Source organism: Mesoplodon mirus (assembly GCF_964341445.2).
Source record: "Mesoplodon mirus genome assembly, chromosome: 2".
NCBI lineage: Eukaryota > Metazoa > Chordata > Mammalia > Artiodactyla > Ziphiidae > Mesoplodon > Mesoplodon mirus.
This window is the reverse complement of record NC_138977.1, coordinates 57,270,627-57,298,399: the sequence shown is the minus strand read 5'-3', so window position 1 is coordinate 57,298,399 and position 27,773 is coordinate 57,270,627. Positions and strand designations below refer to the sequence as shown.

At 40.2% G+C, this 27,773-nt stretch overlaps 1 protein-coding gene across 2 annotated transcripts in view; it reads right to left on the bottom strand.

Annotated features, from left to right (window-relative positions):
• The window catches only part of KIFBP (kinesin family binding protein), a 40,555-nt gene extending 15,579 nt beyond the window's left edge, over nt 1-24,976 (bottom strand). Inside the window, exons 1-5 of one of the 2 annotated variants that reach the window (XM_082637074.1) lie at nt 24,475-24,976; nt 17,688-17,786; nt 3,868-3,947; nt 3,246-3,429; nt 603-699 (exon numbers count right to left, since the gene is read on the bottom strand). In XM_082637074.1, the coding sequence (XP_082493200.1) occupies nt 603-699; nt 3,246-3,429; nt 3,868-3,947; nt 17,688-17,786; nt 24,475-24,900 (886 nt within the window). In that variant the 5' untranslated portion in view covers nt 24,901-24,976. The remainder of the gene's footprint in view (nt 1-602; nt 700-3,245; nt 3,430-3,867; nt 3,948-17,687; nt 17,787-24,474) is intronic. The other variant, XM_082637075.1, reaches the window with a different exon arrangement.
• Nucleotides 24,977-27,773: the final 2,797 nt, after the last annotated feature.

Below are 27,773 nucleotides of genomic sequence, written 5' to 3'. Positions count from 1 at the left end.
AGGAGATTGGGATTGACATATACACACTACTACATATAAAACAGATTAACTAATAAGGACCTACTGCATAGCACAGGGAACTCTTCTCAATACTCTGTAATGCCCTATATGGGAAAAAAATCTAAAAGAGTGGATATATGTGTAACTGACTCACTTTGCTCTACCGCAGAAACTAACAAAACATTGTATATCAACTATATTCCAATAAAAATTTTAAAAAGATGTGACAAATAAATACAACCTTGAACTGGATACTCTGGTACTAGAGAAATTGCTATAAAGGACATTATGGGGACAGCTACTAAATATGAATTATAGATTAAAGAATTGTATAACAGTTACATTTCCTGTTCTATGATAATATAAGAAAATACTCTTATTTTTAGGAAAAACACTGAAGTATTACGGGGTAAAGGAACCTAATGTATGCAATCTTCTCTCAAATGGTTCAGAAAGAAAATGTGACTACAAATGAGGCAAATACTAAAAATTGGTAAATTTAGAAGGGCATATGGTAGTTCTTTGTTCTGTTCTTGAATTTTCTAAAGTTTAACTTGATTTTAAAATAAAAAATTTAAAAAGCTATGTAATTAAACACGCACACCTAAACTTACTGTCTTCTGTGGTTCGGATCTTTCCAGTTTGACCAAAAATGACATTAGCAGCTGATAAACAGTGCCTGGCCTCCATAAAGCATTGCTGTTGAGGAAATAAACAAGAATAAAGTCTTAACAAAATCAGGTTGAAACCACTACTAAGGAGACCCTGTATAGTAACTAAACAAGAAGGTATATAAGATATATTTTAGTATTATCTGGTTAAAAAAACTACCTTAAAGATTAAAATAACAATACCCCCAAACTGTTCATCCAAACTGACTAAAAAACAACTGCTGATTGACTGCTGAAGGAGAGCTAACTTTTAATCAGCATACAAGAATGGCTATCATCCTAGACTCAAAGTACCTCACAGTCCTTTTAGGTGCAGGCTAAATAGCCAAAGTTCCACGCATGATCAATTTTTAGACCATTTACATTCTGTCAGAGGACTTGAAGATTTAATCTTTCTTAGGTTTAGAGATCCCTTTTACATCCTACCATTCAAAGGCAAACAGGATAAATTTTGATAGAGATTCCTGTCTTCTAAAAGTCTTTGGAATTTACAATATAATGAGGCTTCCCACCAAGTTTTGAAGTCAGCAGATTTCCACAGATGAACTCTATAGAACTGCTTTACCAACACAGTTAAAGACTTCATAATTCAAACTGGGGCATGGTAAACTTCTCAAACACTTTGAGAACATCTCCTTGTTACTTTAATGCTTTACATTTGTCACGTAAGTCACAGGACTACTCAGCAGAATTACCAAGTCCAACTTTGAGTTAGAAGCCACCCTCATTAAGTATGTCTACTTCATATTAGTAACACTGATTTTTGCTAAGAGGATTTTTAATGGTTGACTATGACTTTAAAATCTCAGCATTAAATGTATCTCCCCATTATGGCAAATTCAGAAGCCATCTTGAGAACAGCTGGGCACCATGTGTAGTAGTAGCCCAGCAGTATCTATAGATCAAAATGTTGGTGTTAAACCTCAAACCAAAAGAAAGTGTACATAAAGAAGTTTTAATTGTTGCTCTATAATCCCTTACTCATCATTATCACTTCAGCTTTGTCCAGATTGGCTATTTGAAAGCAACCACTGTTTGTTAGAAAACAGTGAGTGCCCTGTGCCCTCCAGGTGGCTGGTAAATGTGGGACTTCACCTGCAAGGCAGGGACTCACTAAGTAGCAAAACCTCATGGAACCAGATGAAGATGATAGTGATATAAATGACAATTGCATTTTTAAAAAACATGGATCAAATCTCTTTTTGCAGTATAACTTAGCTAGTTATAACAAAACTTATAAAACATTTTGGTAAAAAAAAATAAAAGCACAGAGTGGGGAGGTACTCATGAAATTTACTGCATGCTCAGCATAAGCAGTGCTTAACAACTTAACATTTTTAATTATACTTTAATATCTAAATATCTTAGTACTGTTAGAATCCATGGAGTTTTAAATGTTAATTAAAATTACAGCAAATATGTAATTTTGAAGTTGCTGAACAAAACAAAGGGCCTCTGGAACCTATTTAAAAAAAAACAACCATAAAAAGGTGTCACAAGCAGAAGCACCAGGTAACACTTTTTGATGATGATCACAATGAAATGGATTCATGAGATTTAGATTTAACTGAATGCTCTGATATATGCAGTAGCGTTACTTACACGCTTGATCTTAGACCAAAGTCCTAGAAGCGATGCTGCAGTCACCACAGCCCTTTCTCTCCTGCTAATAGCTTTTCTGAATGAAATTCTGTGGGACAATACTTTAAACATAGGGCGCATTTACAGAACCAGCACTAACAAAGAAACTTAGAAAGGATAAAGGCCCAGTAAGGATACAGCAGCAGGTAAACAGGGATCTAAGAAGAAACTCTGATAAGCAAAGAATTACTAAAAGTTCAGAGAGGCTTGTGAATTAGAAATACAAATAAAAGTAATTTCTATCACTGAGATACCTTATTGACAATTAATAGAAAATCTGGCTGGGAAAGGTGGCTTTAAAGTGTTTTAGCATTAAAAATTCTCTTAAGGGCTAAAAAATTTTAAAGGTCAATTGAGAATATACCAACATGATTCTGAATAATTCTGAAAGCAACTAAGAAGCTCAAATTTGTCCCTGTGTAATACTCCAGAAAAAATATAACGACCTGGAACTCAGAAACTAAGAAGAGATATTCCCAACATAGAAAAAGTACTATAAAGGAGTTAATTCTAAAGAATAACTGAAATGCATCACATGCTTTTATCAAAGCCCACATTTAACAGTCAACTTCCTCAGACAAATTCTCATAGTTACCAGATTACCACTGCATAAAGAGAGTTAAGCCTACAAGATAAAATCTGCAATTTAAAATAACATCTCACTAAAATAGAGATAGCCTGTCTGTATCAAAAAAGAATTGGTCTTAGGCAACGTAGGATATGATAAAATTATTTTAAGATTCAAAAGGATTACTGCAACAAAAAGCTACAAACTTTAGTACACTGGCAAACTGGGCTGCATTTTTCTATCCAGTTTACATCATAAAATACAAGCTACCTGTTTATAAAAGATGACATTTTCAAGGTACATTTGGTTCTATTTTTATACACACTATTGGTAACTCTGTTAGATAACTACTTTGAGAAGCTTACCTTATTGATGTAAAATTGTGACAAGGTAGCAGCATTAATAGCCCACTCCATAGGATGGTAGGCATTGTGCTCAAGCTGGCGTTTTAGGGTACTATGGCAATAATGGGCAGCCTTCTCAAACATTTCCATATGCTGGTAGACTTGAGCCAGGTAATATAGGTTATGAGTATAAACCTTCTCAAATCTATGAAGGAAAAAACATTTGTGTAACGATTCACAATTTATAAGGAACTTTCAAATATATATATATATATTTTTTTTTTTTTTTTTTTTTTAATTTTTTTGCGGTACGCGGGCCTCTCACTGTTGCGGCCTCTCCCGTTGCGGAGCACAGGCTCCGGACGCACAGGCTCAGCAGCCATGGCTCACAGGCCCAGCCGCTCTGCAGTATGTGGGATCTTCCCGGACCGGGGCACGAACCCGTGTCCCCTGCATCGGCAGGTGGACTCTCAACCACTGCACCACCAGGGAAGCCCCAAATGAAGGTTTTAATCCATGTCAGAATCCACATTCTATAACCTTTGAGTGCCTTGAAAGAGAAAGCATTGTGCTTTTTTAGAGCAATCATCTCAAATACACTATATGGAAATACCTGTAAGGGATGATTTCTAGACCTACTCACCTTTTTGATCTCTCTTGTTCAGCAAGTTTCTCTTCTTCAGGAAGAAAATGCTCCGTAGGATCAAGAGGAGGACTCCCAATCTGTAATTAAAGAAAAACAAAACTCTAAAATTTTACTGTAAACACTAAGCGCCCTCCTCTGGAAGAACAGGAGAAATCAAATTAAAAAATTTTTTAAATTTTTACTTCATTTTTTACTAGTTCACTTTCATATTATCCAAGAAGTAATTTTCTTAACCATAAAATCAGAATCAAACAAATAAAAGGAGACTGCCCTACAAGCTCACACCTGACAAAATTTTAACTGCTGTTGCAGGTGAACTTCAAATACACTAAAAAAAAAAAGTCTACCATTTTGCTTTTAGAGATGTATAATTCTTTAAGTATTTTAAGTCTTAATTTTGTCTGGTAAAGAAAAGCTCTTTTGAAAACCTACATAAGCATGACAAAAACCAAAAATGTATACATCCTCAGAGCAATACTGTTCTAAACTGACCACTTTAGTACACTGGCAAACTGGGCTGCATTTTTCTATCTAGTTTATGTCATAAAATAAAAGCTACCTGTTTTTAAAAGATGACACTTTCAGGATGACATTTGAAAATCAAATCAAAGTTTTTAATATTCTAATATTCTCAAGGGAACAAGAAAAGATATACAGATTATACCTTTTCAATACAGGGACAATGAAACCAGTGATTCCATTGTTTATTGCCTTGGGCAAGTCACCCATCTCTTGTGCTTATGTTTCCTCATCTATAAAATAAGGATGGGACTTCCCTGGTGGCGCAGTGGTTAAGAATCTGCCTGCCGGGACTTCCCCGGTGGTCCAGCAGTAAAGAATCCGCCTTCCAATGCAGGGGACACGGGTTCGATCCCTGATCGTGTAACTAAGATCCCACATGCTGCGGGGCAACTAAGCCTGTATGCGGCAACTAGAGAGAAGCCTGGGTGCCGCTACTAAAACCCTACGCAGCCAAAAAAAAAAAAGAATCTGCCTGCCTGCCAAATACAGGGGACATGGGTTCGATCCCTGGCCCGGGAAGATCCCACATGCCGCGGAGCAACTAAGCCTGTGAGCCACAACTACAGAGTCTGTGCTCTAGAGCCCGCGAGCCACAACTACCTGAAACCCGCGCGCCTAGAGCCCATGCTCCGCAACGAGAAGCCACCGCAATGAGAAGCCCACACACCGGAACAAAGAGTAGCCCCTGCTCGCCGCAAGTTAAGATGTGTATATCATATATAATCCCATCTGAGGTCTTCCAAAAAAGCAGAACTACTTAACCACTGCCTCATTCTACTTCTGTGAGGATAGGCTCCTCAACTTTAAAGTGAATTCACTAAACTCCAAATAGCAGCCATGGTTTCCATTAAAAAAAAAAAAGTGACCTTACATTCTGGATGCAAACATTAAAAGCATCACAACTTGGGGGACTTCCCTGGTGGTCCAGTGAGTGAGACTCCGAGCTCCCAAGGCAGGGGACCCGGGTTTGATCCCTGGTCGGTGAACTAGATCCCGCATGCATGGTGCAACTAAGAGTCCACAGGCTGCAACTAAGAAGTCCGCATGCTACAGTGAAGATCCCACCTGCCACAACTAAGACCCAGCGCAGACACACACAAAAAAAGACACCACAATTTGGGTCCCTAGAATTCACAAAAAGTAAAAATGACTAAGCCAGGAAGCAAGGCACAAGGCAAACACAATAGATAAACTATTCTTCAAAGACCTCCTTAAGAAGTTTGAGGGCTGTTTTGTATGCTTAGCCCTATCTTGATGAGGGGAATTAATCAACGTATTTTTTATGTACATACTTCGCTGTTATGACCATCACACTTCATCCTGTAACACTAACAGTCAAAATAGTCTCTCTTAACTAAAATATAGGTATAATTAAGTACAAAGAGTTATGCTATGTGTTTTTGTTTTTGTTTTTTTTTTGCGGTACGCGGGCCTCTCACTGCTGTGGCCTCTCCCGTTGTGGAGCACAGGCTCCGGACGCGCAGGCCCAGCGGCCATGGCTCACGGGCCCAGCCGCTCCGCAGCATGTGGGATCCTCCTGGACCGGGGCACGAACCTGTGTCCCCTGCATCGGCAGGCAGACTCTCAACCACTGTTCCACCAGGGAAGCCCTGCTATGTGTTTTATGTTTCCATAATAATACCAGGTTTTTTTGTTTTTTGGGGTTTTTTGGCTGCACTGGGTCTTTGTTGCTGTGCGCGGGCTTTCTCTAGCTGTGGTGAGTGGGCACTACTCTTCGTTGCAGTGTGCGAGCTTCTCATTGCAGTGGCTTCTCTTTTTGCGGTGCACGGGCTCTAGGCGCGCAGGCTAGAGTAGTGGCACGTGGGCTCAGCAGTTGTGGCTCGCGGGCTCTAGAGCGCAGGCTCAGTAGTTGTGGCTCACAGGCTTTGCTGCTCCGCAGCACATGGGATCTTCCCAGACCAGGGATCGAACCTGTGTCCCCTGCATTGGCAGGCAGATTCTTAAGCACTGCACCACCAGGGAAGTCCCTTTATACCAGTTTTTAATGAAATGTTATAGGTGTTCGGTATCTTCACTTTTTAAACTAACAATTTCGTGAGTAAGAGCATGAGCCTGAAGTCACAAAAGGCAACGAACATCTCAGTCTGGCTCTGTGGTGTTCTGCTCCTCTTAGCACTTTAGGAGGAAAGTTAAAAGGCCAAGGTAGACGATCCATGACTGTTAAAATGCTCCAATTTGGGGATACATTCCTCAGAAAAAAAGTATTAAGGGCTATGAACACGTATTCTAAATGTACATTCTAACCCAATCAAAAAATGGGCAGGAGACCTAAACAGATATTTCTCCAAAGAAATACAAATGACCAACAGGTACATGAAAAGATGCTCAACATCACTAATTATTAGAGAAATGCAAATCAAAACTACAGTGAGGTATCACCTCACACCAGTTAGAATGGCCATCATCAAAAAATCTACAAAAAACAAATGCTGGAGAGGGTGTGGTGAAAAGGGAACCCTCCTACACTGTTGGTGGGAATGTAAATTGGTACAGCCACTATGGAGAACAGTATGGAGGTTCCTTAAAAAACTAAAAATAGAGCTACCATATGATCCAGCAATCCCATTCCTGGGCATATATCTGGAGAAAACCATAATTCAAAAGGATACATGCACCCCAGTGTTCACTGCAGCACTATTTACAATAGTCAAGACATGGAAGCAACCTAAATGTCCATCAACAGATGAATGGATAAAGAAGATGTGGTACATATATACAATGGAATACTACTCAGCCATAAAAAAGAATGAAATAATGTCACTGCAGCAACATGGATGCAACTAGAGATTATCATACTAAGTGAAGTAAGTCAGAAAGAGAAAGACAAGTACCATATGATATCACTTACATGTGGAATCTAAAACATGGCACAAATTAACCTATCTGCAAAACAGAAACAGACTCATAGACATAGAGAACAGACTTGTGGTTGCCAAGTGGGGGTGGGGAGGGAGAGTGATGGACTGGGAGTTTGGGATTGGTAGATGCAAACTACTACATTTAGAATGGATAAACAACAAGGTCCTAATGTATAGCACAGGGAAATACATTCAATATCCTGTGATAAACCATAATGGAAAAGAATATTAAAAAAATGTATATATGTGTATAACTGAGTCACTCTGCTGTACAGCAGATTGGCCCAACTGTAAATTAACTATACTTCAATAAGAGAAAGGGAGGGAGGGAGGGAGGAAGAAAGGAAGAAAGGAAGGAAGGAAGGGAGGGAGGGAGGGAGGAAGAAAGGGACGAAGAAAGGAAGGAAGGAAGGGAGGGAGGGAGGGAGGGAAAAGAAAAGAAAGAAAAAAGGAAAGGAAAGAAAAAAGAAAAATAAAATAGATAATCAACAAGGACCTACTGTATAGCACAGGGAACTCTGCTCAACATTCTGTAATAACCTAAATGGGAAAAGAATTTGAAAAAGAATAGATACTTGTATTTGTATAACTGAATCACTTTGCTGTACACCTGAAACTAACACAACATTGTTAGTCAATGATACTCCAGTATAAAATAAAAATTAGGGACTTCCCTAGTGGTCCAGTAGTTAAGACTCTGTGCTCCCAATGCAGGGGGCCTGGGTTCAGTCCCTGGTCAGGGAACTAGATCCTGCATGCTGCAACTAAAGATCCCACACATGCCACAACTAAGACCCGGCACAGCCAAATAAATAAATAAATAAATGTTAAAAAAAATTTTTAATAAATAAAATAAAAAAAAAAACTAGGGACTTCCCTGGTGGTGCAGTGGTTAAGAATCCGCCTGCCAAGGCAGGGGACACGGGTTTGATCCCTGGTCTGGGAAGATCCCACATGCCACAGAGCAACTAAGCCTGTGCGCCACAACTACTGAGCCTGCGCCCTAGAGCCTACGAGCCACAACTACTGAGCCCACGCCCCACAACTACTGAAGCCCGCACACCTAGAGCCCATGCTCCACAACAAGAGAAGCCACCGCAATGAGAAGCCCGGGCACCGCAACGAAGAGTAGCCCCTGCTCACCGCAACTAAAGAAAGCCCGTACGCATCAACTAGAGAAAGACCCAACGCAACCAAAAAAAAAAAAAAAACCTAAATGTACATTCTAAAACTTCTTGTGGGTGTAATTAACATGTTGATTTGCTCCAATCTTTCTCCTCCAGGTGTAGCTTGTTATGCGACAGGACCATATTTTATTCATATCTGATTCCCCTGCATTATGCATAGTACCTGGCACAAAGTAAAAACAATAAATGTCTAGTGAATTAAACCGACAAAGCAAATAGGAACGCTTAGTCTACACACTCTGCTTACAGCACATTTCTTTTATCTGCCATCATTATTTTGGTACAGATATGGAGTCCTCGCTACACTACACAGTTCTTAAAGGAGCACTTCACACTTGTGCTTTAGACTAAGTCCAACTACTAAGGGAGGCAGTAGGATATCCTGGTTAAAAGTGTGCGGTGTGGAGTCGGACCACGTTAACAATAGGTTGTAATCCCAGCTTCGCCACTTACTGGTGTGTGGACTTGGGCAAGTCATGTAATCTCTTGTGCATCTGTTCCTTCATCTATAAAATAAAAATATCTACCTCTTAAGTTGTCATGAGAATTAAATTGAGTTAAAATTTGTAAATCACCTATAACAGCGTCCGCAAGTGTTACTATAAATGTTTGTTAAATAAAGTATCAATAAGTGGGAATACATCAAACATTTTAAAAAAAACTTCTGCACAGCAAAGGAAACCATCAACAAAATGAAAAGGCAACCTATCAAACGGAAGAAAATATGTGCAAATGGGCTTCCCTGGTGGCGCAGTGGTTGAGAGTCCGCCTGCTGATGCAGGGGACACGGGTTCGTGCCCCAGTCCAGGAAGATCCCACATGCCGCGGAGCGGCTAGGCCCGTGAGCCATGGCCGCTGAGCTTGCACGTCCAGAGCCTGTGCTCCGCAACGGGAGAGGCCACAACAGTGAGAGGCCCGCGTACTGCAAAAAAAAAAAAAAAAAAAAAAAAAAAAAAAAAAAAAAAAAAAAAAGAAAATATGTGCAAATCATATATCCAATAAGGGGTTAATATCCAAAATATATAAAGAACTCATTCAACTCAATAGCCAAAAAAAAAAAACCTGATTAAAACATGGGCAGAAGATCTGAATTTTTCCAAAGGAGACATACAGATGGCCAACACACACATGAAAGCGTGCTCAACATCACTAATCATCAGGTAAATGCAAATCAAAACCACAATGAAATATTATCTCATACCTGTTAGAATGGCTATTATTAAAAACACAAGAAATAACAAGTGTTGACAACAATGTGGAGAAAAGAGAACCCTGCTGCACTGTTGGTTGGAATGCAAATTGGTGCCACCACTATAGAAAACAACCGGAGTTTCCTCAAAAAAATTAAAAATAGAACTGCCATGTGATCCAGCAATTGCACTTCTGTTTATTTATCCAAGGGAAGCAAAAACACTAACTTGAAAAGTTATCTGCACCCCATGTTCACTGCAACATTTACAATAGCCAAACATGGAAACAACTTAGTGTCTATCAATGGATGAATGGATAAAGAAAATGTGTATACACACACACATAATGGAGTAACATTCAGCCATTAAAAAAAAGAAGGAAATCTTGCCACTTGCAACATGGATAGACCTTGAGGACGTTATGCAAAGTGAAGTAAGTCAGACAAGGAAAGACAAATACTACCAGTGATCTCATGTGTGGGATCTTCAACCAACCAACCTTACAGATACATAGAACAGATTAGATTTGTGGTTGCTAGAAGCAAAAGGTTGGGGGGTGGTCAGAAAGGGCAAATGAAGGCAGTCAAAAGATACAAACTTCCAGTTATAAAATAAATAAGGCCCGGGGATATAATGTATAGCATGGTGACTATAGTTAATAATTCTGTATGATCCAGCAATCCACTCCTGGGCATATATCCAGAGAAAACCATAACTGGAAAAGATACATGTACCCCAGTGTTCACTGCAGCACTATTTACAATAGCCAGGACATGGAACCAACCTAAATGTCCATCAACAGATGAATGGATAAAGATGTGGTACATATATACAATGGAATATTAGCCATAAAAAGGAGCGAAATAATGCCATTTGCATCAACATCGATGGACCTAGAGATTGTCATACTGAGTGAAGTAAGTCAGACAGAGAAAGACAAATATTATATGATATTGTTTATACGTGGAATCTAAGAAAAGGGTACAGGGACTTCTCTGGTGGTCCAGTGGTTAAGACTCTACCGTTTCCACTGCAGTGGGCACGGGTTCAATCCCTGGTCAAGGAACTAAGATCCTGCACACCATGGGTCCAGTGGTTAAGACTCTACCATTTCCACTGAAGTGGGTACGGGTTCAATCCCTGGTCAAGGAACTAAGATCCTGCACGTGGTGGGGCATGGCCAAAATAAATAAATAAATAAATAAAAGGTACAAATGTACTTATCTACAAAACAGAAATAGAGTTGCAGGTGTAGAAAACAAACTTATGGTTACCAGGGGGTAAGTGGGGGGGAAGGGATAAATTGGAAGATTGGGATTGACATATACACACTACTATATATAAAATAGATAACGAATAAAGACCTACTGTACAGCACAGGGAACTCTACTCAATACTCTGCAATGGCCTTTATGGGAAAAGAATCTAAAAAAGAGTGGATATATGCATATGTATAACTGATTCACTTTGCTGTACACCTGAAACTAACACAGCATTGTAAATCAACTATACTCCAATAAAAAATTTTTTTTTAATTCTGTATTGTATATCTGAAAGTTGCTAAGAGAGTGGCTTTTAAAAGTTCTCACAAGGGCCTCCCTGGTGGCGCAGTGGTTGAGAGTCCGCCTGCCGATGCAGGGGACGCGGGTTCGTGCCCCGGTCTGGGAGGATCCCATATGCCGCGGAGCGGCTGGGCCCGTGAGCCATGGCCACTGGGCCTGTGCATCCGGAGCCTGTGCTCCGCAACGGGGGAGGCCACAGCAGTGAGAGGCCCGCATACCGCAAAAAAAAAAAAAAAAAAAAAAAAAAAAAAAGTTCTCACAAGAAAAATTGTAAATATGTGTGATGAATATTAACAAGACTTACTGTGGTGATCATTTCATAATATATACATATATTGAATCATTATGTTGTACACCTTAAACTAATATGTCATATGCCAATTATAACTCAATTTTAAAAGATATAACATAAAAGAGCAAACAAATTAGCAAGAAAACACAAACTTGAGTAAATAAATGTAAAAAAACATGAACACTTTCAAAAGAGAAAATACAAACAGAAAATAATATTTTAAAATTAATCTCTTGGGGCTTCCCTGGTGGCGCAGTGGTTGAGAATCTGCCTGCTAATGCAGGGGACACGGGTTCGAGCCCTGGTCTGGGAAGATCCCACATGCCGCGGAGCAACTAGGCCCGTGAGCCACAACTACTGAGCCTGCGCATCTGGAGCCTGTGCTCCGCAACAAGAGAGGCCGCGGTAGTGAGAGGCCCGCGCACCGCGATGAAGAGTGACCCCTGCTTGCCACAACTAGAGAAAGCCCTCGCACAGAAACGAAGACCCAACACAGCAAAAATAAATAAATTAATTAATAAAACTCCTACCCCCCTAAAAAAATAAATAAAATTAATCTCTTTAATCAAAGAAATTTGAGTTAAAATGAGACCATTTTGCCTATATTAGCAAAGATTTTTTTTTAAAGCTATATAAGGAAAAGTTGTGAAGGAGATGAGAATTCTCATACACCAGTGGAGTAAGGATACAATTGGTAGTCTTTTTGGAAAGCAATTTTATAATGTGTGCCAAATGCTTTTAAAATGGTCATCTTCCAAATACTGTATGGTATCACTTGTATGTGGAATCTTAAAGAAAAAAAAAGGTGAACTAGAAACAAAGAGTAGAACGGTGGTTGCCAGGGGCTGAGGTGATGGGGGAAATGGGGAAATGTTTGGCAAAGGGTACAAACTTCCAGTTATAAGATTAATAAGTTCTGAGGATCTAATTGTACACCATGTTAACTATAGTTAATATTACTGTATTGTAGGGACTTCACCGGTGGTCCAGTGGTAAAGAATCTGCCTTCCAATGCAGGGGACACGGGTCTGATCCCTGGTCAGAGAACTAAGATCCCACACGCTGCAGGACAACTAAGCCCACACGCCACAACTACTGAGCTCGTGCGCCTCAACTAGAGAGCCTGCATGCCGCCAACTACAGAGCCCACATGCCACAACTACAGAGCCCACGTGCCCTGGAGCCCGCATGCCACAACTAGAGAAGAGAAAACCCGCAAGCCACAACTAGAGAGAAGCCCACGCGCCACAATGAAAAATCCCGCATGCCTCAACAAAGATCCCGCGTGCCGCAACTAAGATCCGATGCAGCCAAAAATAAATAAATAAATAATAAATCTTTAAAAAAAAATACTGTACTGTATACTCAAAAGTTGCTAAGATAGTAAATCTTAAATATTCTCACCACAAAAACAAAAACCAAAAAAAAGGTAATTATGTGAGGTGATGGAGGTGTTAACTAACCCTGTTATGGTAATCATTTGCAATGTATCTGTGAATCAAATCATCACACTGTACATCTTAAACATACACAGTATTATATACATCAAGTATATCTCAAATCTGAAAATAAATGAATGAATGAATGTTTAAAATCTCTCTGGCTTATAAGATTGTGTCTCTTTACCACCCCCCACCCCAAACCTACTAATAATAACTCTTCACAACTACAGAATACATTTCCTTTTTTTATTATTCTATATTTGAGCAATTTTATGGAGAAAAAGAATCCCTTTAATACAGTAACTATTTAACTATAATATTACCTTGGAAGGTAGCATGGTAGAGTAGAAAGAACCAAAGTTTGGGGTCACACAAACCATATTTAAATTCTGATTGTGTCACATAGTACATGCTAACCTCACTGAATCACAAGCTCCTTTCCTATTAATGAGAATAACAGTACCTCTTTCATAGTATTGTTGTGAGAATAAAATGTAGCCTGCTTAAGCACTCAATAAATACTAGTTTTTATTAGTTACATCTTCTAAAACTAAAATGTTAGTTTTATGAAACTAAAATGTTAGTTTTATATCATCTAGTTCATCTTTGCAGGGCCTTACCAGGAAAAATGTTAATATAGTTGTAATTAAGGTGTACATATTATACACATTTTCCACGTATTGATGATCTAAATATTTATCATTTTAATGGTTATATCACATTCCCTTGCTAAGAGAGTATCATAATTTATTTAACCATTCTGCAATTATTGAATAGCGTATTTTTAGTGACTCTGCATTAACTACTTTATTATCTGATCCCCGTAACACTTCTGTATTGTTGAGACAGGAGGGGTATCCCCATCTTACAAATGAGGAATAGGTGGCACAGAAAGTCTGAATTCTCCCAAGTCAGTTCGTTACAACCAAAGTCAAACTAGAAATCCGAGGTTTCCTATCTTCAAATTCAGTGATTCTCCACTCTGTTTAGATCTCTCCTTTATCTAGAACTACATTTTGTATCTATAGATTTTAAAAAATGACATTCTAACTTCTGCCACCATTAGGTCAATAATTTGTGAAATATTAAAAATATTTTTATTCAGAATTATTAATTATTGACTGATACCAAACAAGTAGAAAACAATATAAGCAATTAAACTTCTCCAACTAAACACTATCTTACTTTTTTTTTTTTTTTTTTTTGCGGTACGCAGGCCTCTCACTGTTGTGGCCTCTCCCATTGCGGAGCACAGGCTCCGGACGTGCAGGCTCAGCGGCCATTGGCTCACGGGGCCCAGCCGCTCTGCGGTGTGTGGGATCTTCCCGGACCGGGGCACGAGCCCATGTCCCCTGCATCGGCTGGCGGACTCTCAACCACTGCGCCACCAGGGAAGCCCTATCTTACATATTTTTAAACTGAAACCCTCCATTAAATTCATTCAAGCATTCACACAGTAGTAACACTGTTCTTTTTTTGGTTGATCTGGATGAACAAGGCAGAATATCATTTGTTATCAAGAAATAGATACTGTTCTAGATGTTTCAGTGAATATAATAGTAAAAATATCCTTGTCGTCCTGGAGCTTATATTTCCAGTACTGAAGATGGGTGATAAATAAATCATTAAAATGAATATGTTAGTGATAAGTGCAAAGCAAAAACAGCAGGAAAGGGGGATAGGATAGGAAGTGCTGGGGAGGGGTGGTCTACAGCGTCAGATGAGTGGCCAACGAGTCCTCACTAGATGGGAGATGTCTGAGTCAAGATCTGAAAGAAATGGGGCTTCCCTGGTGGCACACTGGTTAAGAATCTGCCTGCCAATGCAGGGGACATGGGTTCAAGCCCTGGTCCGGGAAGATCCCACATGCCGTGGAGCAACTAAGCCCGTGCACCTGCGCTCTAGAGCCCGCGAGCACATCTACTGAAGCCCGCATGCACCTCAATGAAGAGTAGCCCCCGCTCTCCGCAACTAGAGAAAGCCCACACGAGCGGCAATGAAGACCCAACGCAGCCAAAAATAAATAAAATAAATAAATAAATAAATTTTTTAAAAAAATTGAAAGAAATGAGGGAGTGATCCAGGTAGATATCTAGGGGAAGAGTGGCATTAGCAGAGGAAACAGAGAAGGGCAAAGGCCCTGAGTTGGGAGCTTGTCTGCTGTGTTTCAGAACAAGATGGCCAGTATAGCTAGAACAGAATGAGACAGGGGAGAATAGTAGATGAAATTAGAGAAGTAACAGCAGCCAGATCAGAAAATGAACTTGCCAAACTTGCCGGTCTTCAAGGGTCTTTGGAGCCTACTGAGTAAGACAGGAAAACCATTGAAAATTTTGAGGAAAGGAGTGATGTGGTCTGATTTACCTTTGAACTGAAGGGGGTATGACAGCAGGAAGACCAACTAGGAGACTACAGCAAGAGATGATGGTGACAGCAGTGGTCTGACTCTAGACAGAATTTACAAGTAAAGCCAACAGAATTTGCTGACGTATTAGATAGTGTGAGGAGAAGAGGCACCTCCAAGGTTTTAGGCCTCAACAACTGAAGAAAGCAGCTGGTGTTTATAGTAAGCAAGGTAGGGAGAGGAAGGTCATCAGAAACTCAATGTTAGTAGTTTTAGAGATACCTACCCCATAAAAAGTACAAGTGCCAAATCAGCAGTTGGACAGACAAGTCTGGAATTAGAGAGGTACAGACTGGGGATATAATTTGGGAGTCATCAGCACAGAGATGGTATTTAGAACAAGGGAATGAATGTAGATGGAAAGAGGAGACATCCAAACACTGAACTCTGGGTACCCCACTGTTCAGAGGTTGAGGATATAAGGAGGATGCAACAAGGACTGAAAAGAAGGAAAAACAGACAAGCAGAAGCTAAATTTAAAAAGTATGTCAAGGAAGAGAGACTAATCAACTGAGCCAGAGGCTAGATTGATCAACTAGGCCAAATGCTACTGATAGGTCAAATAAGATGAGGACTAAGAATTTACCACTAAATTTGGCAAAATATAAATCACTGGTGAACTTGATAAGACATTGATTCTTAACCCTGAACTTGAAAAACCTCAAAATATCTGGTTATTTAAAGAAGTGCTTGGGACTTCCCTGGTGGCGCAGTGGTTAAGAATCCACCTGCCAATGCAGGAGACACAGGTTCTAGCCCTGGTCTGGGAAGATCCCACATGCCGTGAAGCAACAAAGCCCGTGTGCCACAACTACTGAGCCTGTGCTCTAGAGCCTGTGAGCCACAACTACTGAAGCCTGTGTGCCACAACCACTGAAGCCTGCATGCTTAGAAGCCCATGCTCCGCAACAATGGAAGCCACTGCAATGAGAAGCCCATGCGCTGCAAGGAAGAGTAGCCCCCACTCATCGCAACTAGAGAAAGCCCACATGCAGCAACGAAGACCCAAAGCGCCAAAAATAAATATTAAAAAATAAATAAATTTATTTAAAAAAAGGAAAGAAGAAGTGCTACACATAGCCTCAAAACAAAATTAACTAAATCCATTTTAATTTTAGAAGACTGCCAAGTTTTTTTTTAATAGACTTCATTTTTTAGAGCAGTGTTAGGTTCACAGCAGAGCTGAGTGGAAGGTACAGAGATTTCCTATCTACCTCCTTGCCCCCAAACATGTATAGCCTCCTCCAGATTGCCAAGTGGTAGGTAAAATTTACTAAGGAAATGAACAGTAACACAGTGGTGTTACAATGTTCACCTTTGTAGGACCGTGACCCTCTAAAGTAAAAGTTTTCAATCTAGGCTCTCCAGAGCCCTAGAAGTTCTACAGCATCTCTTTTGTACTACCACAATGGGGAGGGAAGAAGGTATCTGTAGTGGATTGGGCTCAGGGTTCTTCTGACCTGTTTAACTAGAGTACCTCAATCAGTTTTTACATACTGTATTTCAGAAGGGTTTTACAGTTAAAAAAAAAAAGTTATTGAAAATCACTGCCCTGAAGCAGTGGTTCTCAAAGTGCAGTACTCAAACCAGCAGCAGCACCCGGCACCTTGTTAAAAATGCAAATTCTCAAGTCCCAACCCAGACCTACTGAATCAGAGTCTGGGGATGAGCACTGTGTGTTAAAAGTCCTCCAGGTGATCCTGATGCATGCTGAAATTTGAGAACCAGTGCCTCCAATATTTCAGATATTTTGCTTAGGTAGTTGTTTGCCTTCCTTTAAGCACTGCTATCCTCAGTGGAAATTAAAACAGAAATTTTAGATTATAGATGAAAACATGCAAATATCAGTATTTTAGGATATTAGAATAATATTTCTTACACAATTATATTTGGATTAAGGCTGCCATTAGACCTTATCCAAGGGTTATTTTTAAGAACCCTGAAGTCTTTAATATAAAATAATTTCAGCTATTAGATGACCACCTAGACAGCTCTACAGAGAGGTCCCAAAGTATACTGAAAAGTCATATTCCAATATTATGAGTGAGGAATTCCAATATTATGAGTGAGGAATTCTTAATGTCAATTCTTGACTAGTTTCAATCAAAGGTTAAAATTTAGGGACTTCCCTGGTGGTCCAGCGGTTAAGACTACAGGCTCCCAATGCAGGGGGCCCAGGTTCGATCCCTGGTCAGGGAACTAGATCCCACACGCTGCACCAGAAGTTCCCGCACACTGCAATGAAGATCCCACATGCCGCAAATAAGACCCAGTGCAGCCAAATAAATAAATAAATATATTTTTAAAAAAGATTAAAATTTATCTGACATGCAACATACCTCTTTCATATACTGATTATATAGAGCTTCTGATGATTCTAGATAAGCTTGTGCAGTTTCAATTTCTTCTCTTTCAGACCACAAGATACCCAGGTTATTCTGGAAAATAAAGAGAAATAATGACAATATAAATCTTTCAATGAAGTAGTTTTCATAGTTTCAAAGTCAATATCAGATAGTATCAATACCACAGTCTGATTAACCATGAATTAACTATTCATAATACTACTGTCTTTACGTCGTGGGAGGAAGCCACTAAGATGGATTCCCTGGTGATTCCTGCCTCCTGGTGCTCATGCCCTGTATAATCTCTTCCCCTTAAGTCTGGGCTGGATTATTTAGTGACTTTCTTCTAACAAATAGAATATGGCAAAAGTGATAGAAGGTCTCTTCCAACATCAGGTTACAAAACACTGTGTGGTTCCATTTTGGGTGCTCCCTCTTGCTTGTACTCTCTGAGGGAAGCCAAATGCCATATTCTGAGCCACCCTATGGATAGACTCACGTGGTCAGGGAGGTCAACAGCCAGCAAGGAATCAAGGCCTCTCAGACCAACAACCTGTAAGAAGCTGAATCCTGCCAACAACCACGTGAGTGAGCTTGGAAGCAGGTTCTCCCCAAGCTGAGCCTTCAAGTGCAGCCCCAAGCAGGCCAACAATCTGATGAGAGACCTTGAGCCAGAAGCAACTAGCTAAGCCATGCCTGGATTCCTGTTATAATAAAAGTTTGTTGTTTCAATCTGCTACATTTAGGGGTACAATGTTACCTTTTAAAAACTAAGCCAGTTTTTCCCCTGCCACAGGACTCTTTTTATCAGACTCTGTATAGGGAAAATCAGGCCTGTTTACATGGTCAGAATTCAAGACTAGCTCCCCTTTAGACAATGGGGTTAGTCTGCCTCCCAACCCTTGGGACAGCGTCTCAGGCACAGGGATACTTCTGAGGCTGGGCTTCCACCATCTTTTGCTTACCTCCCTAGGGAAGGGAACAGAATAAGGAAACAAAGTTTTTAAAGCAAATTCTTAACCTGGGCCCAAGGACCCACAAGTTACTCATGAAGAGAATTCAGAGTCTATGAATGTAGATGGAGAACTATTACAAATTTATTTTCACTATGTCCTACGAAACAGTATTACAGTACCTGGGATTTCTGTGGCCTATAGAAGTGAAAAAAATCTTCATATTACAGCTTGCAGATATCTCAAAATACCATTTATATTCATTAGTACTTTAAAATTATGGAAGTTAGTAGACACAGATGTTATTTAATGTGTTAATAAGGAAGCTCATGTATCACTATATCACACATTTGTTTTAAAAAATATTTTGGTAACTTCTATGTTATTGGTTTCTTTTATAACCCCTACATTTTATTTTATACACTTAAAATCATTATTCTGTTTCATGAAATACAGGCTTCAGTAGATTGCAAAAGGGGTACATGACACAAAAAAACATGTTTAGAAACCCTACAGTTTAAAGGTGACATGATCACTGCCCTGGAACACAGACCTCTGGTCTCATGGCTTCACGTAATATACCTATTCTATAATTTTTTTTAAGTGACTTGATCAGTTCTCAGTGTCTAGGACTGCAGGTAGGTCATAGTGATAAATTACTGAGATTGGGCAGTTCTCTCCTCTATATTATTTATGCAATCCTTTGCAGTACCCTGGGGAAGTTTAAAGGGCTCTGGCCCACTACTAATTTACCGATTATTCTGCCCACTTAGCCTCAGAGAATATAATCTCCCTTAATATTCATTTCTTGAATTTAGAAATGAATCCACAAGTCACCTTTTCTCACTCCTTAGGTCAACTTATTTTTCCTCTGACAACAGGCCTTGAGATACTCCATTTGGCCATGACACCAGCACAACCCCAGCAGACTGTACCTAGCCTAGACAGATTAGCGACACACCCACTACCAGGAACTGGTTAGCCACATTTACTCTATTTTGACGGGATGGTGATGCATTTAGGCTGCTAGATCCAGGGTAGGCTGTGCCACAGAAAGCAACAACTCTGGTGTGTGATAAATCTTAAATCAAGTAGAGACCCTAGAGTGTGTCTAGAAATGACTAAAGGTTTTTTTTTAACCATAACCTATTGAGGCCCTGAAGTTAAGGACCATGCAAGGGATCTAGAACTGATTTGATTTTTCAAAATTAATAGTGTTAATGTTTTTTTCAATGTTTACTCCACAGAGATGACTATTTTTGACATTCTACATGAATTATTTTTACAATATAAATCCCATAATACATCAGAAAGTACTGTATCATTCACAAAGTAACATCATGTTCTTGCCCTTGGGATAAAAGAATAGGTAAGGAAAAAAAATAAATATAAAACAAAAACAGCTAAAAAAGTACTACTGGTGAATTCTACCAAAAATGTAAGGAAAAAATAATACCAACTCTACACAAATTCATCAAGAAAAGCAAAGAGGAAAGAACACTTCCCATCTCATACTAAACCAAAGACACAACAAGAAAACTAGACTGATATCCTCATGAACAAAGATACAAAAAAGATTAAAAAAATTTTAGCAAATCCAGTCCAACAATATATAAAAGGGTAATATTTTACTCGTTTGGCTTGGCAAAAATTCCAAGTGGAGTTTATCACAGGAAAGAAAGGTTGGTTTAACACTGGAAAATCAATCAATGTAATTCACCATATTAACAGACTGAAAAAGGAAGAAAAAAAATCATCTCAGATGCAGCAATGAAATAATGATGCAGAGTGAAAGAAGTCAGACCAAAAGAAGAGTATACACCATATGATTCCATTATGAAATTCTAGAAAATGTGGTGGAGGAGGGCAAGGAGAAGGGAGAGAGAATAAAGGAGTGAGAGAGGAATTACAAAGGGACACAAGGAAACTTTTAGTGGTGATGGATATGTTCATTACCTTGACTGCAGTAACTGTTTCATGAGAATATAAAGATGTCAAAGTTCATCAAATTGTATACTTTAGATATGTGTAGTCTACTGTACATCAATTGTACCTCAGTAAAGCTATAAACACACAAAAAACGTCCTCCTTATACATATATATCCTGGCAGTGGGGAGAATAATCTACTAATTTGTCAAGTTAAATTTCACTCAGGAAATGCAAGTGTATATTGCTGATAGCACAAATTAGGAGGAAAACCAGATAAAAACCATTCCTAAGGCCCCCTTTTTCTGGGGAAGGTAGAAGGGGACAGTCTCCCTTGATAATCTAATGTGGGTCCAGGTCCTGTATATCTATAGTTTCCCAGGAAGGAGACACCAGATTGAGACAAAAGAGTCAGAATATCACAAATTCCCATGGACTGATACTTTCAAACTTTTTCCTACACATACATACACACACACAGGTAGTCTTTTGCCAAAATGGAATCACTCTATGTAATTCCAAACATGCCTTTTAGTATTCCCTCTCCTCTTAGTATTGATAGTTTTGGTTAACAAGTATAAATCATTATTTCTAATGGCTGCATATTGTTCTTCTGTATGGATGTACCAGTATTTATTTAACTATAGATCTCACGAATGTTTATTTTATTCTTTTTTTTGAAACTAACAATGCTGTGACAAACATCCATGTTAACCTACCTTTGCATACCTGTCTCAATATTATTTTAGAATATTGATGTGGAATTTTTAAGTCTATTTTTTTTTTTACTACTTATTTTATTTATTTTTAGCTGCATTGGGTCTTCGTTGCTGCGCATGGGCTTTCTCTAGTTGCGGCGAGCGGGGGCTACTCTTTGTTGCGGTTCGTGGGCTTCTCATTGTGGTGGCTTCTCTCGTTGCGGAGCACGGGCTCTAGGAGCACGGGCTTCAGTAGTTGTGGCTCATGGGCTCAGTAGTTGTGGTTCACGGGCTCTAGAGTGCAGGCTCAGTAGTTGTGGCGCACAGGCTTAGCTGCTCTGTGGCATGTGGGATCTTCCCGGACCAGGGCTCAAACCCGTGTCCCCTGCATTGACAGGCGGATTCTTAATCACTGCGACACCAGGGAAGCCCTAAGTCAAAGTCTTGACTCAAGAGTTTTGATACCTACTGATCTCCAGAAAGTTCTATGAATTTATATTTCCACTAGTGATAATGCTAATGGACAGTATCCATCTCCTCATTGTTTCTCCAACAATAAACGTAACCAATATCTTTAATAATCTCTGCCAATGTGATACAATTTTTCTATCTCATTCTTTCAGTTTGCTTTATTAGTAGTGAGGTCAAATCTCTCATAATATATAGCAAATATTAAACGTAATAAAATGCTATAGAGTGGTAATGCCATTGGAATAAACAGATCAACTGAACAGTAGAGTTCAGAAACAGACTAGCATAAGCCCAATCTAATTAAAATACTATTGCTGTACCTCCCAGGCTAGTTCCAGTGCATTACTTTTCTTTTCATATTTTTATATTCACTTTTCTTTATTCTTTCAGATAAACATATTCATTTTGTCAAGTTCTAAGAAAAAAGAAAGCCTATTGTGATTTCAGCAGGAATTGCATCAGACCTATAAATGAACATCAGGAAAATGATATGTTTAATCTTGCCACCTAGGAACATGGTATATCATTCCTTTTAAGATTATCAGTTTTATTACCCCAATACTGCTCTTTGTAAATGCAATTTCTAAAAATAATATTTTTAACAAGTTTTTGCTTATATACAGAATATTATTGATATTATATATTTACCTTATATCCTCCGGTTTTATCACACTGATAGTTCTAAGACTTTTACAGTTGATGACTTTAGGTTTTTTAAGTATACAAGGATCACATATAAAAATGATGATTTTTATTTTTAAAGATTGATACTCTTATTTGCTTTCTATACTATTGCAACGGCCAGAACATCTAATCAAGGTTTTGTTCCTGGTTTTAGTAAAAATATCTCTAATAATTCACCCTTCAGAAAAGGCTGACTGTTCAAAATACTGTAATTCATTGAGCGTACGATGTCACAAGTTTTAAGACACAATTATTTTATGTATCAACAAGAAAACATTGCCAAGAAAATTATGACACAAAATCAATCAGCTGTAAGATGGATCCTGATTTCAGAGATATTAACATATTTAAGAACATGCATATTAAAATCAATACAGCAAATACTGGAGATCCTATATTACATTAAGGAAGGTTTCTAATTCTATTTTTGAGATATTGAAGTAATTTTTTTAATGTTCATTAAGATTTTAGGCAGCCAAATGGTTGAAGAAAATTTCAAATAACGGAGATTTTGTTTGAATTCAATATCTTATGGATTTCATTAGATCATTCATCCACTCAACAAATATTTAGAATGGGCCTATTATGTGCCAGGGACTGAGATTACAAATAGTGAGCAAAAAGAGATATAGTTCCTGTTATATGTAGCTTTTCATTTAATTGGGTCATGATAACAGAATATAACCTATACAATTTCCTTTTTAATTTTGAGGTTTTTCTTTGAGACCTACTCACCGTAAGATCAATTGTGGTAAATGTTCCCTGGATCACATATACTAGGAACTGGAACTACTGAATGTAAGAGTTTGTGAGCTTACTTAAGCAAAGTACCTGACACAAAGCTCATACAAGGGCTTCCCTGGTGGCACAGTGGTTAAGAATCCACCTGCCAATGCAGGGGACACAGGTTCGAGCTCTGGTCCAGGAAGATCCCACATGCCGCGGAGCAGCTAAGCCCGTGAGCCATAACTACTGAGCCTGCGCTCTAGAGCCCGTGAGCCACAACTACTGAGCCTGCGTGCCACAACTACAGAGCCGGTGCTCCACAACAAGAGAAGCCACCTTAATGAGAAGCCCGTGCACCGTAGTGAAGAGTAGCCCCCGCTCGCCGCAACTGGAGAAAGCCCGTGCACAGCAACAAAACCCCAACGCAGCCAAAAAATAAATAAGTAAATAAATAAAATATAAATAAATAACTTTAAAAAAAGTTCAGGGCTTCCCTGGTGGCACAGTGATTGAGAGTCCGCCTGCCGATGCAGGGGACCCGGGTTCGTGCCCCGGTCTGGGAAGATCCCACATGCCGTGGAGCGGCTGGGCCCGTGAGCCATGGCCGCTGAGCCTGCGCGTCCGGAGCCTGTGCTCCGCAACGGGAGAGGCCACAACAGTGAGAGACCCGCGTAACGCAAAAAAAAAAAAAAAAAAAAAAGTTCATACGTATTTGTATTCTGAACTGTTACGTTCCTGACGACAATGTCAGACTTATTTCTTAATAAACCAAGCACCATATAAATAGGAAACAAGTATTTTAAGAATTCAAAGGTAGGAGGGAGAGGTCAGTTCAGAACAAAATGATCCAAAGAAAGTTACATATAAGTATGAGGTGAGTCTTGAGATCGGTTTTGAAGAACGGGCAAGAATTCCCTGGGAAGCAAACGAATGACTATGGCAAGAACAGAAACTGAAGATTTTAGATACTTTGTTTCAAATTAAGAATGTACTCTGGTCATTCTTTATAATTTCCTTGAGACCTTAAATTAAGAAGTAAACTACCTTGGATTTTTCTTAACAGAATGAACAGGATTTGGAATGGTGGAGAGTTGGAGGGTCTCGGGAAACCAACGCGTTGACCACGACTAAGCAAAGCAATAAGTGATGCTGGTGGAGTGTGCGAAGAGGGTGGAGAGGGAGTTTGGAAGCCGCTTATCACAAAGGTGCGAAAACGTGGGGACAAATCGTGTCTTATACGTTTGCCTTTGGTCTCGGCAACAGCTGGGGCCCCTCGCCACCCCCTGGCCTCCAGCCAACACCAGGGCCGGGCTCGCTCTCACCTGAGCCTGGATGTAGAGTGAGACGCAGTCGTGCGACAGTCGGTACTTGCGCAGTAGCCTCAGGCATTTCACCAGATGCTCCTCCCCCGCCGACAGCTCCTCCGTGTCGATGTGGTTCACCCCGAGATGGAACTCAATAACCGCCCGCCTCACTGCCCCCTGGGCGACGGGCCCCTCAGCCTCCACCAATTCAGCCGGCAGTCCCAAGGCGTGGTCCCCTGCGCCCAAGCTGTCATCGGCCTGAGGTCGCTCATCCTCGTCTTCAGGCGCAGGGCCCAACAGAGCCTTGACCTCTTCCAGCAGCGCCCGGGCGCTGTATTTGGACTTGTACGGTTCCTTTTCCGGGTTTTTATGCAATTCTACCCGAGACAAGGCTAGCGCAGCCTGGAATTTCTCACGAATCTCGGCCCACGGAACATCCGCCATAGCTGCCTCCACAGCCTCGGTTTCCTTAATGTTTGCAAACAGGACTCCCGCCTTTCTTCTGCTTTGCGACACTTCACTTACGGCTCCCCCGACAGCCCTGCGCCTGCGCGCTGCAGAACGATATCCAATGACGTCCGCCAGGGGAAAGGCAATATGCTTGGCAGTGACCAATGGGAAGGCGCAGCAGTCACCATAGCAACCGTTGTCATGGAAAGGAACCTGTCCTGGCGATAGTCCCACCTCCAGCCCCACCCTCTGCGGTGGTGAGTCTATCTCTTGTTGACCCGTTGAAGTTGTAGATACTTAAAAATACCGATTGATGACCTCCCCTAGTGGCGCAGTGGTTGCGAGTCCGTCTGTCGGTGCAGGGGGACACGGGTTCGTGCCCTGGGCCGGGAGGATCCCACATTCAGTAAGGCGGCTGGTCTTGTGAGCTGTGGCCACTGATCCTGCGCGTTCGGAGCCTGTGCTCTGCAATAGGAGAGCCCACAGCAGTGAAAGTCCCGCATACCACAAAAACATAAATAAATAAATATTTTAAATGTCTGTTATTTGCCAGGCACTGTTCTAGGATATGTAAATTCAGCAACTAAAAAAGGCCTAGTATAGGGAAAGACATTAAATATATAGTAATGTATGGTAGTGTTATGGAAGCAAAGAAGGAGATAAGGAACGTTAGCAGGTGAGGCAAGTTTGCTATTTTTATTTTATTTATTTATTTATTTATTTTTGGCTGCATTGGGTCTTTGTTGCTGCGCGCAGGCTTCCTCTAGTTGCAGCGAGCGGGGGCTACTCTTCGTTGCAGTGCGCGGGCTTCTCATTGCAGTGGCTTCTCTTGCTGCGGAGTACAGGCCGTAGGTGCGCAGGCTTTAGTAGTTGTGGCACATGGGCTTAGCTGCTCTACGGCATGTGAGATCTCCCCACAACTACTGAAGCCTGTGTGCCTAGAGCCCGTGGTCCGCAACAAGAGAAGCCACTGCAATGAGAAGCCCACGCACCGCAACTAAGAGTAGCCCCCGCTCGCTGCAACTAGAGGAAGCCTGCGCGCAGCAACAAAGACCCAATGCAGCCAAAAATAAATTAAAATAATTTAAAAAGTCCGTAGTGTAAAAAAAAAGTCATAGTAGGTGCTCAGTATATATCTGTTTGTGACTAGGAAAGTGATTGGCACATGGTTAATAATGGTATATCATTACTATGAGCCAGTTAACATTCTATATATTTAAATCATCTAATCCTCAGAACAACTCTGTGAGATACTATTATTATTCCCATTCTGCAGATTAGGAATTGAAGTCTAGAGAGATTAACAATTTATCAAAGGTCACATACAATAAATAGGCAATTTTGCTCCAGAGCCCACACTTTTAATCATTATGCAATACTGTCTTGTAGTAGGAGCTCAATAAACCACCGCGACACACAGTGCTGACCTCTAAAGACCTAGCTGGAAGAACGCCCAGGTGAAAACTAAAATAGAGATTTTTTATAAATGTAAGGATAAATCCTTAGACAGACACATCTGAGAAACACAAAGACATGGGACTAGGAAACTCAAGATGGGAGGGTTCTGCCTGCCATTTGGGGAACAGTCCCTGTGGAAATTGTCCAATGAATGGCATAGAGTACAGGTCACTGTTAACACAGTGACCTGACATTTAGGCAATGATCACCTCTTGCTGTTAACATCAAAAGACAGAGGGACAACTGGACACTGGGTACACTTCTCGATCTAATTATCTATTACATTAGATGCAGGGGGACAAGGAGCTTGTAAAGTGACAGATGGAGATGTCTTAGCAAAATTCAGAATGTGGCAGAATCTACAGAACAAATGGGGATTTCCCTGGCAGTCCAGTGGTTGGGACTCTGCCTTCCAATGCAGGGGGTGTGGGTTTGCTTCCTGGTCGGGGACCTGGGATCCCACATGCCACTGGGCCAAAAAACCAAAAACATGGAACAGAGGCAATGTTGTAACAAGTTCAATGAAGACTTTTAAAAATGGTCCACATCACATCAAAAAAAAAAAAAGAAAACTACATATGCACTTTTTAAAAAAATTTTTTTTAAATAAATTTATTTATTTATTATTTTTGGCTGCATTGGGTCTTCGTTGCTGCACACGGGCTTTTTCTGGTTGTGGTGAGCGCGAGCTACTCTTCATTGCGGTGCGCAGGCTTCTCATTGCGGTGGCTCCTCTTGTTGCGGAGCATGGGCTCTAGGTGTGCAGGCTTCAGTAGTTGCGGCACGCGGGCTCAGTAGTTGTGGCTCACGGGCTTAGTTGCTCTGCGACATGTGGGATCTTCCCGGACCAGGGATCAAACCCGTGTCCCCTGCATTGGCAGGCGGATTCTTAACCATTGCACCACCAGGTAAGTCCCTGCACTTATCTTTTGACTCAGCGGTCCCACTCCTAGGAATCTACTCTGAAGATACCCCTCCAACAGTATGTAAATACATATATGTAACAAGGTTCCTCACTGCAGCATTGTTTGTAATTGAAAAATATTGGAAACAACCTATGTGCCCATACATAATAAGAAAATGGTTGAATAACTATAGTATATCCACACAATGGAGTATGATGCAGTTGTAAAACAAAGAATAAGATTGCTATGAACTGATGTGATTTCCAGCATATACTGTTAAGATAAAAAAGCTCAAAGAAGCATCTATAGGATGGCATCCTTCATGTTAATATCGTTTTGATAATTGTACTATTATGGAAAACATTAACACTGGTGGAAACTGAGTGTAGAGTATACACAAACTTTCAGTCTTATTTTTGCAACATTTATGTAAGTCTAAAATTATTTCAAAATAAAATCTTTTCAAGAAATGCAAGTGACCAATAAATGTTAAGATGTTAATCC